We start from the raw sequence: 15,449 nt of genomic DNA, 5'->3' as shown, positions 1-15,449 counted from the left end.
GCATGAAAATGAAAGACTCCCTAGCCCTCGCAATCCTAATAGCTTCGGGGTCGGAAAAGAACAAGAGTTGACCAAGGGAGGTCGGATAGGATAGATGAAAGTGAGGAGCCTGGCACAAGTAAGTGGAAGCAATGCCAGGACTCAGCTAAGGGCCCGGTGGTTGCCAACCCACGCTCCAAAGTGCAGAACCCCTGGGGCACCTTTTAGTCGCCTCTTACGACAGGCAGGGGATACCGTGGGTGTTATTCTACCGCCCCCACCCACACGGGGTTTTTAACAGTAAACTTGTGAAACTCCGGGCTGTATTCTTCATCTCTTGGTCACAGACATGACGTACTGTTTGTCCACCTATGAAAGTTGTGTTGCTGAGCGAAATATTCAAATTATTCGGATTTATGCATACATTACCGAAAATAAAATCGTATCCCATCGTTAGCTGAGAACTAGCCTGATGTACACGTTTTTTGTGACTTCTCTTAGCAAGTCCTTTTCTAAAAAGCGGCGAAATAATTTTTTTACTGAACGGTATTGATGAGATATATATCTCAAGGATGATCAATCGAGAATGGAAGAAAATGGTTCGGTGTTCTCAGCTATTTTCAACAACGAGGGACTGAGAGAGTTCGCCGCGCGGTTCAGGTTGCGTAGCTGCGAGCTTGCGTTCGGGAGATTGTGGGTTCGAATCCAACCGTCGACAGCCCTGAAGATATTTTTCCAAGGTTTCCCGTTTTCACAACATCTGAATGATGGGACTGTACCTTAATTAAGGCAACGGTCGCTACTTTTCAATCCTAGCCCTTTCTCGTCCTCGCGTTGCCGAAAATCTTATCCTCTTCGACGAAAGTAAGGTCATTACAAGCTGCGGACGGAAGTTGTTAGAGTGAATTACATAAAACAGCGTGTATTTATCTACGTAATCCAGATTTTTTATGTATGGAAATACGCACATCCGTATCTTCCTCTTCACTAAAACTATTTTCACTGATAACCTTTTCTATCGTTTTGGAAACAATGTTAAGGTCACTACATTTGAACCCTATTGACTCCGTAACTGATTAAATTTCATATTCGATACAAGGTCATCAACGTATGGTAACAAAACATGAAAGAGATTTTGCTCGTCTCGTACGTTATACGTATCAGAAAATAAGTTTAACCGAGGGAGTTGGCCGTGCGGTTAGGGGCGCGCAGCTGTGAGTTTGGATTAGGGAGATAGTGGGTTCGAACCCCCACTGTTAGCAGCCCTGAAGGTAGTTTTCCGTGGTTTCCCATTTCGCACCAGGCAAATGTTAGAGCTGAACCTTAATTAAGGCCACCGTCGCCTCCTTCCCACTACTAGCCCTTTCCTATCCCATCGTCGCCATAAGACCTACCTGCGTCAGTGCGACATAAAGCAACCTGTAAATAAATAAATAAATAAATAAATAAATAATGTTCTGTCTCATATCCTTATTTGACACACAAACCCGATGGCGCAACAGCCCCGAAGGACCATGGCGTACCAAGAGACCGCTGCTCAGCCCGAAGACCTGCAGATCATGAGGCGTCGTGTGGTCAGCACGGCGAATCCTTAAGGCTGTTATTCTTGGCTTTCTTGACCGGGGCCGCCATCTCACCGTCAGATAGTTCAATTGTAATCACGTAGGCTGAGTGGACCTCGAACCAGCCCTCAGATCCAGATAAGTCTCTGACCTGCTCGCGAGTCGAACCCGGGGCCTCCGGGTAAGAAGCAGGCACACTACCCTTCCACCGTGGGGCCGGCCCTTATTTGACACCATGAGTAAAAAATCACCTCCTTTGATGGGCGGGTGAGTAGATGGATGGATGGATGGATGAATGAATGAATGGATTGATTGATTATTAAATGGAGTTGAAGATAGCAGTAACGAAGTGGGACTAAAAATAAATAGGAATAAAACCAATATTGATCATCGACAGACAAAACACCCATCGAATTAAAATAAACATGAACAAGCTGCAGGTTATTGATCACGATATATGCTTGGTATCATTATGGGTGGATATACTGAAGATACAGTAGAGGGCTGGAATAGGTAAAACTGCGATGGCACAACTGGCCAAGATTTGGAAAAGCCATAATATTATCATAGGCACCAAAATACTTTTGGTTAAGACCCTGGTGTTCTCCGTATTACTATATGCGTTAGAACCCTCAACTACATAGACCTGAAGCAGTGTTGCGAACCCATAAATCTTTTCTCCTCTGAATTTTATTTGAAAATCCGCTAAATTCCGCTAAATTTCGAACTGAGCATATACCAGCTGTTTTAATAAGAGATTAACTCAATCAGTTTCAGAACTTTCATCATCTTCTCCTCCCCGCACTATATGCTCTGATGCACATGTGCTGGGTTGAGGTTCTGTGGTTTCATATGAAGCCACATGGTACTATTCTTTTTCAAAATATATCTATATATATAAAATAAGAGTTTTGTCTGTACGTTGCTCAGAATTTGAAAAGAATGGTATTTCTGTATCGGTAATGTCCACAGTAACAAGAAAATGCACTTTTTACTTTTCAGTAATGTCTGTCTGTCTGTCTGTCTGTCTGTCTGTCTGTCTGTCTGTCTGTCTGTCTGTATGTATGTATGTATGTATGTATGTATGTATGTATGTATGTAGACGCATCACTAAAAAACGGCTAAAGAGAATTTAATGAAAATCAGTATGCAAAGTCGGGGAATAAGTCGCTACAATCTAGGCTATAAATAATTTTATTCACGCTGATTGAAATGGTAGTTTATGGGAAGGCCTAAAACATTTTCAAATATTTATGTTATTAGTGGTTCTATCTTGATAAAAACTGGTATACAAAGTCGGAGAATAAGTCGCTATAATCTAGGCTATAAATAATTTTATTCACGCTGAGTGAAATTGTAGTTTAGGGGAAGGTCTAAAAACTTAAGTATTAAATATTTATATTATTAGTGGTCCTATCTCATTGAAAATTGATATGCGATGTCGGAGAATGAGTCGCTACAATATAGACTATAAACCATTTAATTAACGTTGAATGAAATGGTAGTTTAGTGGGAGGAATAAAATTTAATTCTCAAATATTTATATTATTAGCGGTCGTATCGATAAATACTACATAACCAAAGTTATATAAAATTAAATTTCGACCATTTATGTCTTACACATTTTTAACATACTGACTGTGATAACACAGATATTCATGAATTTGTATTTTTGTTGTTAAGTCCATATCAACGCCGAGCCACGAGAAAATAGGTAAAGAGAATTTAATGAAAATCGGTATATAGAGTCGGGGAATAAGAAACTACAGTGTACACTATAAACAATTGTATTCACCCTGGATGAAACTGTGCTTTAGGGGAAGGCGCCTAAAATGTAATTTTGAAATACCTATGTCATTGGTCCTATCGAAAAGTACTACATAACAAAAGTTATAGAGAATACAATTTCCGGTCATTTATGTTTAATTCAGTTTTAACGTACCGACAATGATAAGAGTGGTATTTCAGAGTCGGAAGAAAACTAAATGTGAAGGCCTACAGTATCGAAAGCGCACAACATTGATCAACAATAACATTACATTGACCATTGTTTGTTGTGATGTTCTTTGTCTCTTATGCCGCCTCTCAACTCCGATAGATGGGATTATTGCTGCGTACCGAGTATAACTACCTAACTGAATATTGGCGGGAAATAGCCAGGGAGTTAGAAAACTTTATTCTTTAGCATGCTATTCCTCTGGTTCATACAATTTCTGATACAGCTGGTACGTAGCACACTGGTTCATCATAGTATTCCAGCTATTCGATACCTACTCTGACGCGCTGTTTTGAATGAGCAGTGTGCATACTTAAGGCAGAGGCTCACTTAGTAGAGTAGTAGTAGTAGTATGGCCTGGTCTAGAATAACAGTTAGGGCTATTCCAAATTATAGCAGCACACTTCACTAAATAACTCAAAATTCAACCCTGAAAAGAGCCTTTTCTTAAGAAAAGCTTCTTCCTCTTCATTTTTATTAAATTCTACATTCATTTTACTCCAAATTAGCAGTGAAGAGGAGGAAAAATTTGTCTCCAAGTAAGATAAATTTTTCCGCCGCCAGTGTAGTGAATTGAGATTTTCCGACTCATCGCGTACTCCTAGGAAACAGTTTAGTAAAAGGGCATAGTTTTTGGCCTGGGAGTCGCCTCTATTCGTTCGCCCCTTTCCCCACCGAAAAGGGACGAAGAGTGTTCACGGCCTACGGCAGTCTGCGCCTTGGTCATTCCAGCTCTGGAATTTTAGACTGTTAGAACGGCAGCGCAGTCCTGTTCGTTAAAAATGAGAAAATGTGTGGTTTTTCATTTGATCGAGAATTTAATATGAAAGGATTGCTTTTTATCGCGCCATTCCTACTGACGTCATTGAAATGTATGTTCATTTCATTTAGGAAAACCTTTAAGACAGTCTTTCTGAGGATGTAAAAAGGCAGGTGGAGAGTGAGTGTCTGCCATTATAATGAAAACTCAACAACCTGATTGTGACTGATGGTATGCAAGTGGGTCTACAATTACAGTGAAAATTCCGTAACTCAGTCTTCATATGAGAAAATATGTTTGGTGACTTCCCCGTTGCGTTTCTAGGGTAACGCTAAGAGCTATGCAATTTCATAAATCTTGCTCACAACGTGTACACTATCTAACCTAGAATTCTGTATACCATGTAGAATTCCGTAGCGAAGCACGGGTACATCAGCTAGTGCTATATATATTTCGAAAGTTATTTTCACTTTCATTACTGTTTTCATTGTTTTCGGTAAGTGTGGAAAGAAATAATGTCAAACAATTTCGCATTATTATTGCACTGCCAATAGATGCACCGTCCGTGTTTGGGATCATGGAAGCTCAACCAACTAGTATTTTAAAGATTACTTATTTAACCTCTCTTTACGAAATATTTGACTACTTTTAACCCTTTCTTTCGACATATTTACGTACCGAAAAGAACCTGATGTCAAAAGAAACACGTTATCAAACACGACACTACCCGGCTCATCAATAGTACGGTAACGATTGTAACAAATTCTGACTGAGGCTTTGGATCAGAGTTAGTCTAGAAAACGAGTGGTAGTATGCAGCATGAATTCAGTACAATGGGAATAAGTAGACTATTATACCGTAGTAAGTTCTATATTATTTTTTCTCTTCGTGATGAAAGGTGATATTGTTACCGCTAAAAATCACTAAAGGAAGTCTAAAAATCCGTCAAAAATCCGCTGTCCGCTAAACGGAAAAGTTATCCGCTGTTCCATTTTAAAATCCGCCAAATTTGGCGGAAAATCCGCTGAGTTGTCAACACTGACCTGAAGTACATTAATGTCTTCTACATGTGCTGCTTTGGAGGTGGATGCTGAGAATCTCATGGAATTATACCAGAAGCGAACTGAAAATACGGTCAAGTACAGTAATACATTAGATCATTGCCAAGTACATCGAACACATATTAGGGCAGGATAGCCTAAAAAAAATACCCACATTATTTAAGGGATAGTTGAAGGGGAAAAAAAGCCGGAGTAGAGCTCTGATAAGATGCGTGGATCAGATTAATCACATCATAAATGTTCCACTTCAGCGAATGGTAGAAAACAGGACTTTATGGCAATAAATATAACAGGTGCAATTGCTACGTAATTAATGAGATCACGCTTCTCAGGGCTGATCAGCAAACTAGGAATAAAATAAGGGTTAATTCTGTACCAGAGAGAGCGCATGTAATTCTTAGTTGTGGACTGTTTTGGCAGAATTAAGCGATATAGTGCCTCCCTACGAAGGCGCCAATTTCGCTTAACCTGTTCACTTTTTCTTCTGTGCAGTAAATAACCAGAACTCGTAGGCTGCTATGTCATGATTTGGTCTGCCAATATTTATTAACGTTTGGCATATTATGTAGGGGTGGCGTCTTGCATGTGGCCGTGTGAGAGGCCACATAGATTTAGTAGGTTTTTATTCGTTTGTATTCGGCACTATGATTTTATTGGAACATGTAACTGGGCGAAAGCCTGTTTTGTTCAATAAATTGCTATACTATACTATTAACGTTAAACAGTCGATCGTAGTGAACAGGCTTATTTGAAACTACTGTTATAGGTTGCTAATGGCCTCTTTAACACTAACATATCTATAATATTCTTTACAGGGTTGCTAAATACCAAATCAAAATACAGGACAGATGCGTGGTCGAGTAGGCCTAAATCAACGGGGCTCGTATTCCACAAGTTCTAAACTTTCGTTTCAGAGTGATCAGTTTATAATTTGTATTAAATTGTCATCATAGTTCGATTTAATAGTAAATACCTCAAGGTACTACAAGATTGTACTCCTCAAGGTAGTATTATTGAACCATTATGTATTTTTATACAACGTCGTTGCGCCTGCGAAAACCGCTATGTGATAATATTGTGGAAGAAATACTGACCCGCAGCACATAGGGGCCTATATCATCACGAGCGAGAATTCCTTAACGTTTTTCGCACAACCATTGTCTCGTTTCTCTACGGGGTCGGGTATGAGGTGATATGAATCGGTTGTGGTCTGTTTTTACGGCCGGATACCCTTCCTGACGTCAGCCTCAGAGGAGTTGATGAGATGAAATGAATGACGTGATATATGATAGTAGGGAGAGGGTGAAAACCCGGTACCAGCACATAGCCTACTCTTGTCGAATAGCGCCAAGGGTTTTGCTAAAGGCTTAACGACGGACGATGCACCATCCATATTCTACTCCATGTGAACACTGCGGAAAGGTTTGTAATTTAATCCAGGCTTTTGGCACGCAATCTAGTGGTAAGAAATTGTATACCATCGCCTGCCGGCCAACATTCTGATGGTGAAAATTTTAGCCACTAGCCGCGGTGTCAGACCTTTTAGACTTTAACGCTTTAACGATCATGGCCACCAGACGGGCTACGTTTTTGCACAATATTGAACCTTAAATGATAGAACCTTACCAGCCAAAGTTCTAAGCTGAAATATTTCACATGGCAATTTTCGCAGGCGCAACGATGTATATAAATAATACGAGTAAAGAAGTAGAATCAGAGATAATGCTTTTTGCTTATGCTGTTATACTGTATTAGAGTAATAAATACATTACAAGACAGTGGGCGCCAGCAAAAAGACCTGGACAGTGTTGTGAGATGATAAACGGGTTAAATGTTGTGAGATGATAAACGGGTGAAATGTCTGGTTGTGTTTTTTTTGTTTTTTGCTTTACGTCGCACCGACACAGATAGGTCTTATGGCGACGATTCAACAGGAAAGGCCTAGGAATGGGAGGGAAGCAGCCGTGGCCTTAATTAAGGTACAGCCTCAGCATTTGCCTGGTGTGAAAAAGGGAAACCACGGAAAATCATCTTCAGGGCTGCCGGCAGTGGGATTCGAACCCACTATCTCCCGGATGCGAGCTCACAGCTGCGCGCCCCTAACTGCACGGCCAAGTCGCCCGGCAAAGTTGTGAGTTTCACAAAGTCCTCTCAGTTTTAATAACTGCGTTCATGGGGTGAACGTTCCTTATGGGGACCACTGTAAGTAGCTAGGTATTAATATAAGGAAAGATCTTCATTGACCGATCGAGTTGGTCGTGTGGTTAGGGGCGCACAGCTGTGAGCTTACATTCGGGAAATAGTGGGTTCAAACCCTACGGTCGGCAGCCCTGAAGATGGTTTTCCGCAGCTTCCCTTTTCCATACCAGGCAAATGCTGGTGCTGTACCTTAATTAAGGCCACAGCCGCTCCCTTCCCACTACTAGCCCATTCCTACCCCATCGTCGCCATAAGACCTATCTGTGTCTGTGCGGCGTAAAGCCAAGTGTAAAAGATCTTCATTGGGGTAATCACATAAATGGGATTGTCACTAAAGATTACAGATCTCTTCTCATGGTTATGAGGGTATTTAGGGGTTGTAGCAAGAATGTAAAGGAGGGGGTATATACGTCTCTGGTAAGAACCCAATTGGAGTATGGTTCAGTTGTATGAAACCGTCACCAGGATTACTTGATTCGAGAACTGGAAAAAATCCAAAGAAAAAGCAGCTCGGTTTGTTCTGAGTGATTTCCGACAAAAGAGTAGCGTTACGAAAATGTTGCAGAAGGTGGGCGGGAAGACTTGGGAGAAAGGAGATGAGCTGCTCGACTGAGCAGTATTTTCCGAGATGTCAGTGGAGAGATGCCGTGGAATGACATTAGTAGATGGATAAGTTTGAGTGGTGCTTTTAAAAGTAGGAAAGATCACAATATGGAGATAAAGTTGGAATTTAAGAGGATAAACTGGGGCAAATATTCATAAATAGGAAGAGGAGTTAGGGAATGAATAATTTACCAACGGAGATGATCATTAATTTCCAAATTCTTTGCAATTATTAAATGATTAGGTAAACAATCGATAGGGAGTCTGCCACCTAGGCGACTGCCCTAAATGCAGATCAGTATTGATTGATTAATACATATGATTCATGTTTGAAATATTCAACATATAGAATATACAGGGTGTTTCTGTGATGATGATGATGATGATGATGATGATGCAGACTTTCAGGAATGCTGGATAAGGGCACATGTATTAATTTGAGACAGGAAACCCTGGTCCGGAAACGTTTCATTCGCCGGATATTAGCTAAATTTGTTTTGGGATACCTATGAACGTGGGATTAAGAAAACGTACACATATTTGTGTGGAGGTGTAATACCTTTATTTACTTGACGTAATACTTTTATTTACATGCGCTACGTACACATGCTATGGAGTTATTTACAACAACGGTTCAAAATGGCGGTCTGAACAAGCGCATATCAGACTTACTCTCGTCCGACACCAATCACCATCTGCATTGCATTACTCACGTTTACAACTCACGCCATCTGCCGTGCATTCGTGGTGTGTCTTTCCAACCCCCTCATGATGCACGCGTATTTATTGGTTGGTGCATATTAGCATCTACTGCTAAAAACTACGAGAAATGGTTCTGAAGTATAACGTGCGAATGAGGAATTTCCAAACCGGGGTTCCCTGTCACAAATTGATACATTTGTCCTTCTCTAGCATCCCTGTAAGTCTGTACCTCATCACAGAAATACTCTTTATACTAACATTTACATTTGATTTAAGTATTCATTCCGGTTCATTCCACTTCATTTTATTTTTCATTCCTCTGAACAGCTGTTAACATGTTTTTTCTTAGCCAAGAATAACGCCCGAGAGGATTCCTCGTGCTGACCACACGACACCTCGTAATCTGCAGGCCTTCGGGCTGAGCAGCCGTCGCTTGGTAGGCCACGGCCCGCGTTATGGAGTTTGGGGATTTCGTACAAATCTTTGCATGACACTGAAGACAAATTACAGAAATGAACAGCTTAGACTTAATCAACAGAAAATCTGTTTCTCATATATTGTAATAATCGTGGTCGCCACGACATTTACATAATTTGATTGCCCACCCGAATTAATTGTATATATATGTATCATGTATCATGTATCATATGTAATTTTATTCATTATTAACGTCCATCATCATCATCATTTATGTAATTGTACGTAAGAACGATAAATAATTTTTAATTGTAATATATTAGAATATTCCGTGGTAATGTCAAGACAGGTCTTGCGTTAACAGGCTACTTGGTGTCTCGCAATAGTCCAGGAAGGTTAATTTTGGAAGGTTCTTGGAAACGTACGCAACAGCAAGAGGAAGATACATAATTTCGTTGTTGGGACGCTAAATCACCCCATATCACGTGCTCCTATCAGGAGGGCTTTTTCTGTCAAGGACAGACACTTCATCTATATATCGACAGGGTGGTGACGTATATCGGCTCTCATTGGAACGAGATGTCATGTGACATCAAGGGAGGAAGTGGGAATATGAAGACGATTTATATAGATCTACACGGCGGGGTGAAGATCATTCTGCATTCTGCATCTAGCTTTCTTGAGTCTTCACTCTCAGGTAGTCCACGGGCTTTTAGAGAGTCACTCTGCTATCTGAGTGCATCGCTTACGATGTGCTTTATACTCAACATTTCTTATCGGCTCTGTAAGACTTACTCAGATTATTTAGAAAGACAAGTTCATATAATATAGAAGGACTGGATGTTTCCGTTCTCTCTATTCAATTAATTCCGATGTGGAATTTCACATCAATAATAATAATAATAATAATAATAATAATAATAATAATAATAATAATAATAATAATCATATGGCCTCAACTACCGTGTGCAGACATTTCGATTTGACGCCATCTGGCTGTCTGCTCGTCAGTTTCGACGTTCCGTTTTACTCTAGGTCCGTTAGATGGCAGACAGAGTAAACCGGATCTCTCTTGGGCGTCTATGGCTGAGATTTAATTAATTTTGTCGGGTAAATACTAAATGTATCACCAGAGATCTTTTACATGCCGACATCGTACGGCATGTAGTGTCGAATGGACTTTTTTCCGCCCTTCAAAAATCCGACTACCTCTGCCGGGTTTGAACCCGCTATCTTGGGATCCGGAGGCCGACACTCTACCACGGATCCACAGAGGCAGCTAATTTCACATTCTAAGGCTGGTACTATGTTTTCGGTACTCAGCAAAATTGGGAGTGGTAGATTTAGGGTGGAATCCATTCCATGAAGCAGATGACGAGGATGATGCTGTTGGAAGAGGGACGACAACTATCAACCACGGAAGCAGACGACGAAAAGATCAACCTCCGGTGAGCATTATATGTAACAACTAATCGTCAACTGCTTTTTTTTCCCTCAAGACTTTGGAATATGATGTTGCTTTGTTGCAGGCACCAACTCTGTAAACTAGGGACAGACGAATAGAACGTGTGGCACAACTGGGTATAAATTGTTATTTGTATATGTAACCGGGATATACTATTATTCACTTCGGCACTATCACGTTTTTCAAACATGTGGATGCATAATGTAATTGTCTTAACTTTATGCATTCACTATCTTCAAGAAAGTGCATTTTTTTCCTGTATCTGTCTGGTAGGTAATTTAAACAGAGTTTTATGAGTATTGAAATATTTTTTAAATTTTATTTCAGAGAGTCTATTACCTGTCCCTGGAATACTACATGGGCCGCTCCCTGCAGAATACTATGAGCAATGTGGGCATAGAGAATGCTTGTGATGAAGCCATGTACCAGGTAAATCACTGCGTTACTTATGTATCTAAATAAAATCATTGAAACTGTCTGTCACTATATTGTTTTTTAATCAACATCTTCTAAACAATTTCAAATGAAACAATTCAAATAATATCAATATTTTTTTGTTTCGGATTCTGTCTTCCTGTGTTCTTAGTGCATGAAAATAATCAGTCTTATTTCTATGATACTTTGTTTATACTTTTGACAATTCAATATTCAAATTTTATTATTACAAACGGATATAAAAAGAAAGTGTTTATAGAAGGATCCAAACAGGTGTTTTGTTAGTATTGGTTTTAATAGAAGTTCAAGATGAACTAACAGAATTGTAAAACTTGTTCTTAATATTTTTCTTTCCTGAAATGAAGATAAGTCTGGCTGGGTAACCTCGCTACGATGCTGGAGTAGACCGTACAGCAAACGTCTCAAAACCGAGTGTTGAACGATGGTAAATAACTTTACTCCCTAAAGGGACCAGTGACTTCGGGTGGATGAGAACTTTTATATGAGGATAATTGTCTTCTGGGTGGAGGAATTGCCACTGGAATTCATAAAGCAGCATCTGTCTCCATGTTAAGAGTCAGCTGCGGCTCCTATACGGGGCTGAGGCGGATGATCACTTGGGTAACAACGTCAAGGACCTCTGCGTAGGAAAAGGCAATGGTAAACTACTCCTTGTATCAACAGCCCAAAGGCGACGCCCAATTTCTGGGGACTTCATAATGCTGACACCCCTTTCTCCAGATTTAATAAATGTGGGGAGGGGATGGAGGCAAGCCCAGGGTTGGGTGGTTTCGTGGAGTTCCTTTGGAACGATGAATAATGATGTCAGTGGGATTCCGCTGACTACAAGTATCAGCGGTTAAACAGGTGGTGGATGAACTAAATAGTGAGTCAGTGGAAGCGTCTGGGTCTCAGTGAGGACAATCTGCCTTAGCGTCAGGCGACAACCGGCTGTAAAACTCCTGCCAGACGCATGTGGTCATTAGAGTACAACACGTGAAATAACGGTATCTGAGAGTTTGCCTCCCCGCAAAAGTGAGGCAGAGGATAGCTCGCCTCCCCATAATAGTGAGGCTCTGGATGGATCTCTTCCCCGCAAAAGTAAAAGTGAGGCAAAAGCTGAGGCACCTGACCACGGATGACGCAGGAAGACAGTGAGCACATTACCGAAGCAGAGAATCGGCACAAAAATATTTGCACACTTGTGGCAAACCATCTGCTCAAGCTGATGTTCTGGTCAGGCACAGATTGGATATCACAACTGTTTAGGAGACAAATTGGTGAATAATTCTCGCCCAACATACGTCAAACGAGCGATTTCAGTCAAGCAAATAAGTTACCAACTGGTGAAGGTAAAGTTTGCAAAGGATGGTGATGTCAATCTGAACGTGATCTCTTCATAGACTCTTCAAGCTAGCTGCGATAAGGTCATCAAGCATAAGTCTTGGGAGGGCTATGAACATCTGTTGCAACAGCTACTATCAGATGAGCACAACACACTTGTAACCGAATGGCCACATAGACTATCAAGGTGTATCGTGAACGTCATGAAGGCTTTGGTTCCGTTACAGGAAATGACCAGGGAGGGGGGGGGGGGTCCTGCAGCTCTCATTAGCATACAATCTGTGGGTATTCAACACTTATGTCCTGAAGAAAAGCGATCACTTCGACACCTACAAGGTCAAAAACTCATCCCAGGTTCAAGACAAAATGAAATAATGCATTGTACGTAGCCAGATCGATGATATCCTATGCAATCATGTCCTGTTTAAGCGGTTTGTTGATTGTAAAGTCATTTCAGGTTAACCTCTCACATCACAGCAAAGGCTTCTGATCAGAGAGTTAAACCTACGACGTCATATGCGTACTGAAGCCACATTGCCAAGGAAGATCAAGTGGTTTAAGCTAAAAGAGAGGCAAACAGTCCAGCCTTTCATCGATGACATCATGGCCCGTATAGCCCAGAATCTGGAGGCAAATAACACGGACATCCTAGACAATATATGGCAACGATTCCAGAGTTACTGCACCGAGAAAGCAATGCAGCATCTGAGGTTCTTAAAAGGGAGACTCAAAATTGATAAGGAGAAGTATTGGTGGAAAGACAAAGTGGAGGAGGCGCTCAGGAAGAAGACTGCTTTCAAAGATTGGTGAAAGTCTAGGAACAGCCAGCATAGGCCATGCCTCAGGGTGACGTACATTTGCCGACGCAGAAAATGAGCATCCCCTAAAGAACGAGCTCCAAATGCTTCAGGGATGGCCCTGTTCCCAGCTCAAGACCTGCCACGAACCCGAGCTAACTTGGCGGCTTACGTCTCCCGATTCCAGGAAACGTCTTACCCAACGCGTCGCCGTATTCTGTGTAATGCTGTAGCATCGTCCAGTCACTGTTGCGGTTAGATTTCCTTGTTCAACGAAAGCAACTACGTGCTCACCGATGTGAGGTCCTTGGTGTGTCATAGTAGCTGGTAGAATGGCGTACGTGTGTGCAATAAGCGAGGTGGGGGCATCCTGCAATCTGATTGGTTTGTCCGCTCTTGCTGCCGGCGGAGTGAAAGGAAAAACAATTCCAAGCGGATTCGAACCGGCCACCCTCCCACTGTGAACCTGGGTCCGTACCCACTGGGCTACGGCGTTTCATGAACAGGCCCTCATAACACACCTATTATTCTGCCTTCTATATTCGACCTCGCTCGTATTTAAGGCCGTGTTTAGAAAACGGTTCAGTCTAGGCCTAATTACTTTCCCCACTTGTAATACACTGACTTAGCAAATGTCATGGGATAGTCACCTAATAGCGTGTGGGGCTTCCTCTGGCCCTGCGAACTGCAGTGAGACGCCGTGGAAGTGAGTCGACAAGTCCCTGGTAGTCCTCTGGACGCAGCTGACACCAAATCGTTCGCAGAGCGGCCGCCAGTGCTGGTCTGTTCGTGGGTGCAGGATCCATGGCACGGAGCCTGCGTTCCAGGACATCCCAGATATGCTCGATAGGGTTCATATCGGGGCTCCTGGGTGGCCATGGCATCGTTGGACCTCCGCTGCATGTTCCTGGAACCATTCCTGGGCGACGTGGGAGCGATGTGGCGGCGCGTTATCATCTTGAAGCACAGCAGAACCGTCTGGGCGCTGGAAGGCCAAAAATGGGTGGAGATGATCTCCGAGCAGCTCAACATACCGCGTACCATTCAAAGTCTCTTCCAGAACTAGGGGGCCCATTCCATACCAGAAAAATGCACCCCAGACCATAACAGAGACACCAGCGCCCTGGACCACACCTTGGAGGCAGGCGGGATCAATCGCTTCATGTGGTCTGCGCCATACACGGTGCAGCTGAAATCGTGATTCGTCCGACCATATCACGTTACGCCATTGTTTCAGTGCCCATCCCTGGTGACTGGCGACAAATGCGCGTCGTTGTACCCGATGACGTTGGATTAACAGTGGCACCCGTGTGCGGCGAAGGCTCCCATACCCCATAGAATCCATGTTCCTACGGATTGTCCACTGGGAGACGTGTCTAGCACGGCCTGTGTTGAATGAGCCGTGATTTGTTGCACGGTTGCCCGTCTGTCACTATTGACAATCCGTCTCAGATGTCGCCGGTCACAGTCATCGAGGGTGGCTGGACGGCCGGTCGTTCGTCTGTTGTGGACGGTGACACCCGCATTCAACCATTCACGATACACCCTGGACACGGTTGATCGTGTGAAGCCGAATTCCCGCACCACTTCCGAAATCGCACTTCCCATCCATCGGGCACCGACCACCATACCCCGTACGAAAGGTGTCAGCTCACGACAACGTTCCATGTTACACCTGTCACATGCACAGCCACTACTCACAAGGTCTCCTATACAACTGCTGCTGGCACAGGGGGCGTGTGGTGTGCAGACAACGCACCTGCGCATCAGTGCTCCGCTATCCCATGACATTTGCTCAGTCAGTGTATTTTAGTTATGACAGCAGCTTCTAGGTGAGTCATTTTTAATTGGCCTCTAGTATCGAACTGGGAACTACATCACGTTTGCATGTTACAATGCTCGTCGCTGTGCAGTTGTTCTTATGATTTTTCTGCGCGCTCACTTTCGGTGTCGGCAAGTGTATAGGTCTGCTTACAAACTTGCAGAGGCAGTAGTTGCAGAAACTAACGGAGAAGCAGTGCAAGGTTTCTACGAAGACCTGGAGACGCCAAAGAGTGTGAAACAGTTCTACGTAGTTGCTACCCAGCATAAGCACTCCAGGGACCACCACCAAATATATCCACGTCAGT

At 42.5% G+C, this 15,449-nt stretch overlaps 1 protein-coding gene across 1 annotated transcript in view; it reads left to right on the top strand.

Annotated features, from left to right (window-relative positions):
* The window catches only part of Glyp (glycogen phosphorylase), a 156,065-nt gene that overhangs the window by 59,247 nt on the left and 81,369 nt on the right, over positions 1-15,449 (top strand). The window contains exon 2 of the mRNA XM_067153980.2: positions 11,072-11,173. Coding sequence (XP_067010081.2) covers positions 11,072-11,173 — 102 coding nt within the window. The remainder of the gene's footprint in view (positions 1-11,071; positions 11,174-15,449) is intronic.

Source organism: Anabrus simplex, chromosome 9 (assembly GCF_040414725.1).
Source record: "Anabrus simplex isolate iqAnaSimp1 chromosome 9, ASM4041472v1, whole genome shotgun sequence".
NCBI lineage: Eukaryota > Metazoa > Arthropoda > Insecta > Orthoptera > Tettigoniidae > Anabrus > Anabrus simplex.
Note: the sequence above shows the minus strand (reverse complement) of the source record. Positions and strands in the feature narration are given on the sequence as shown.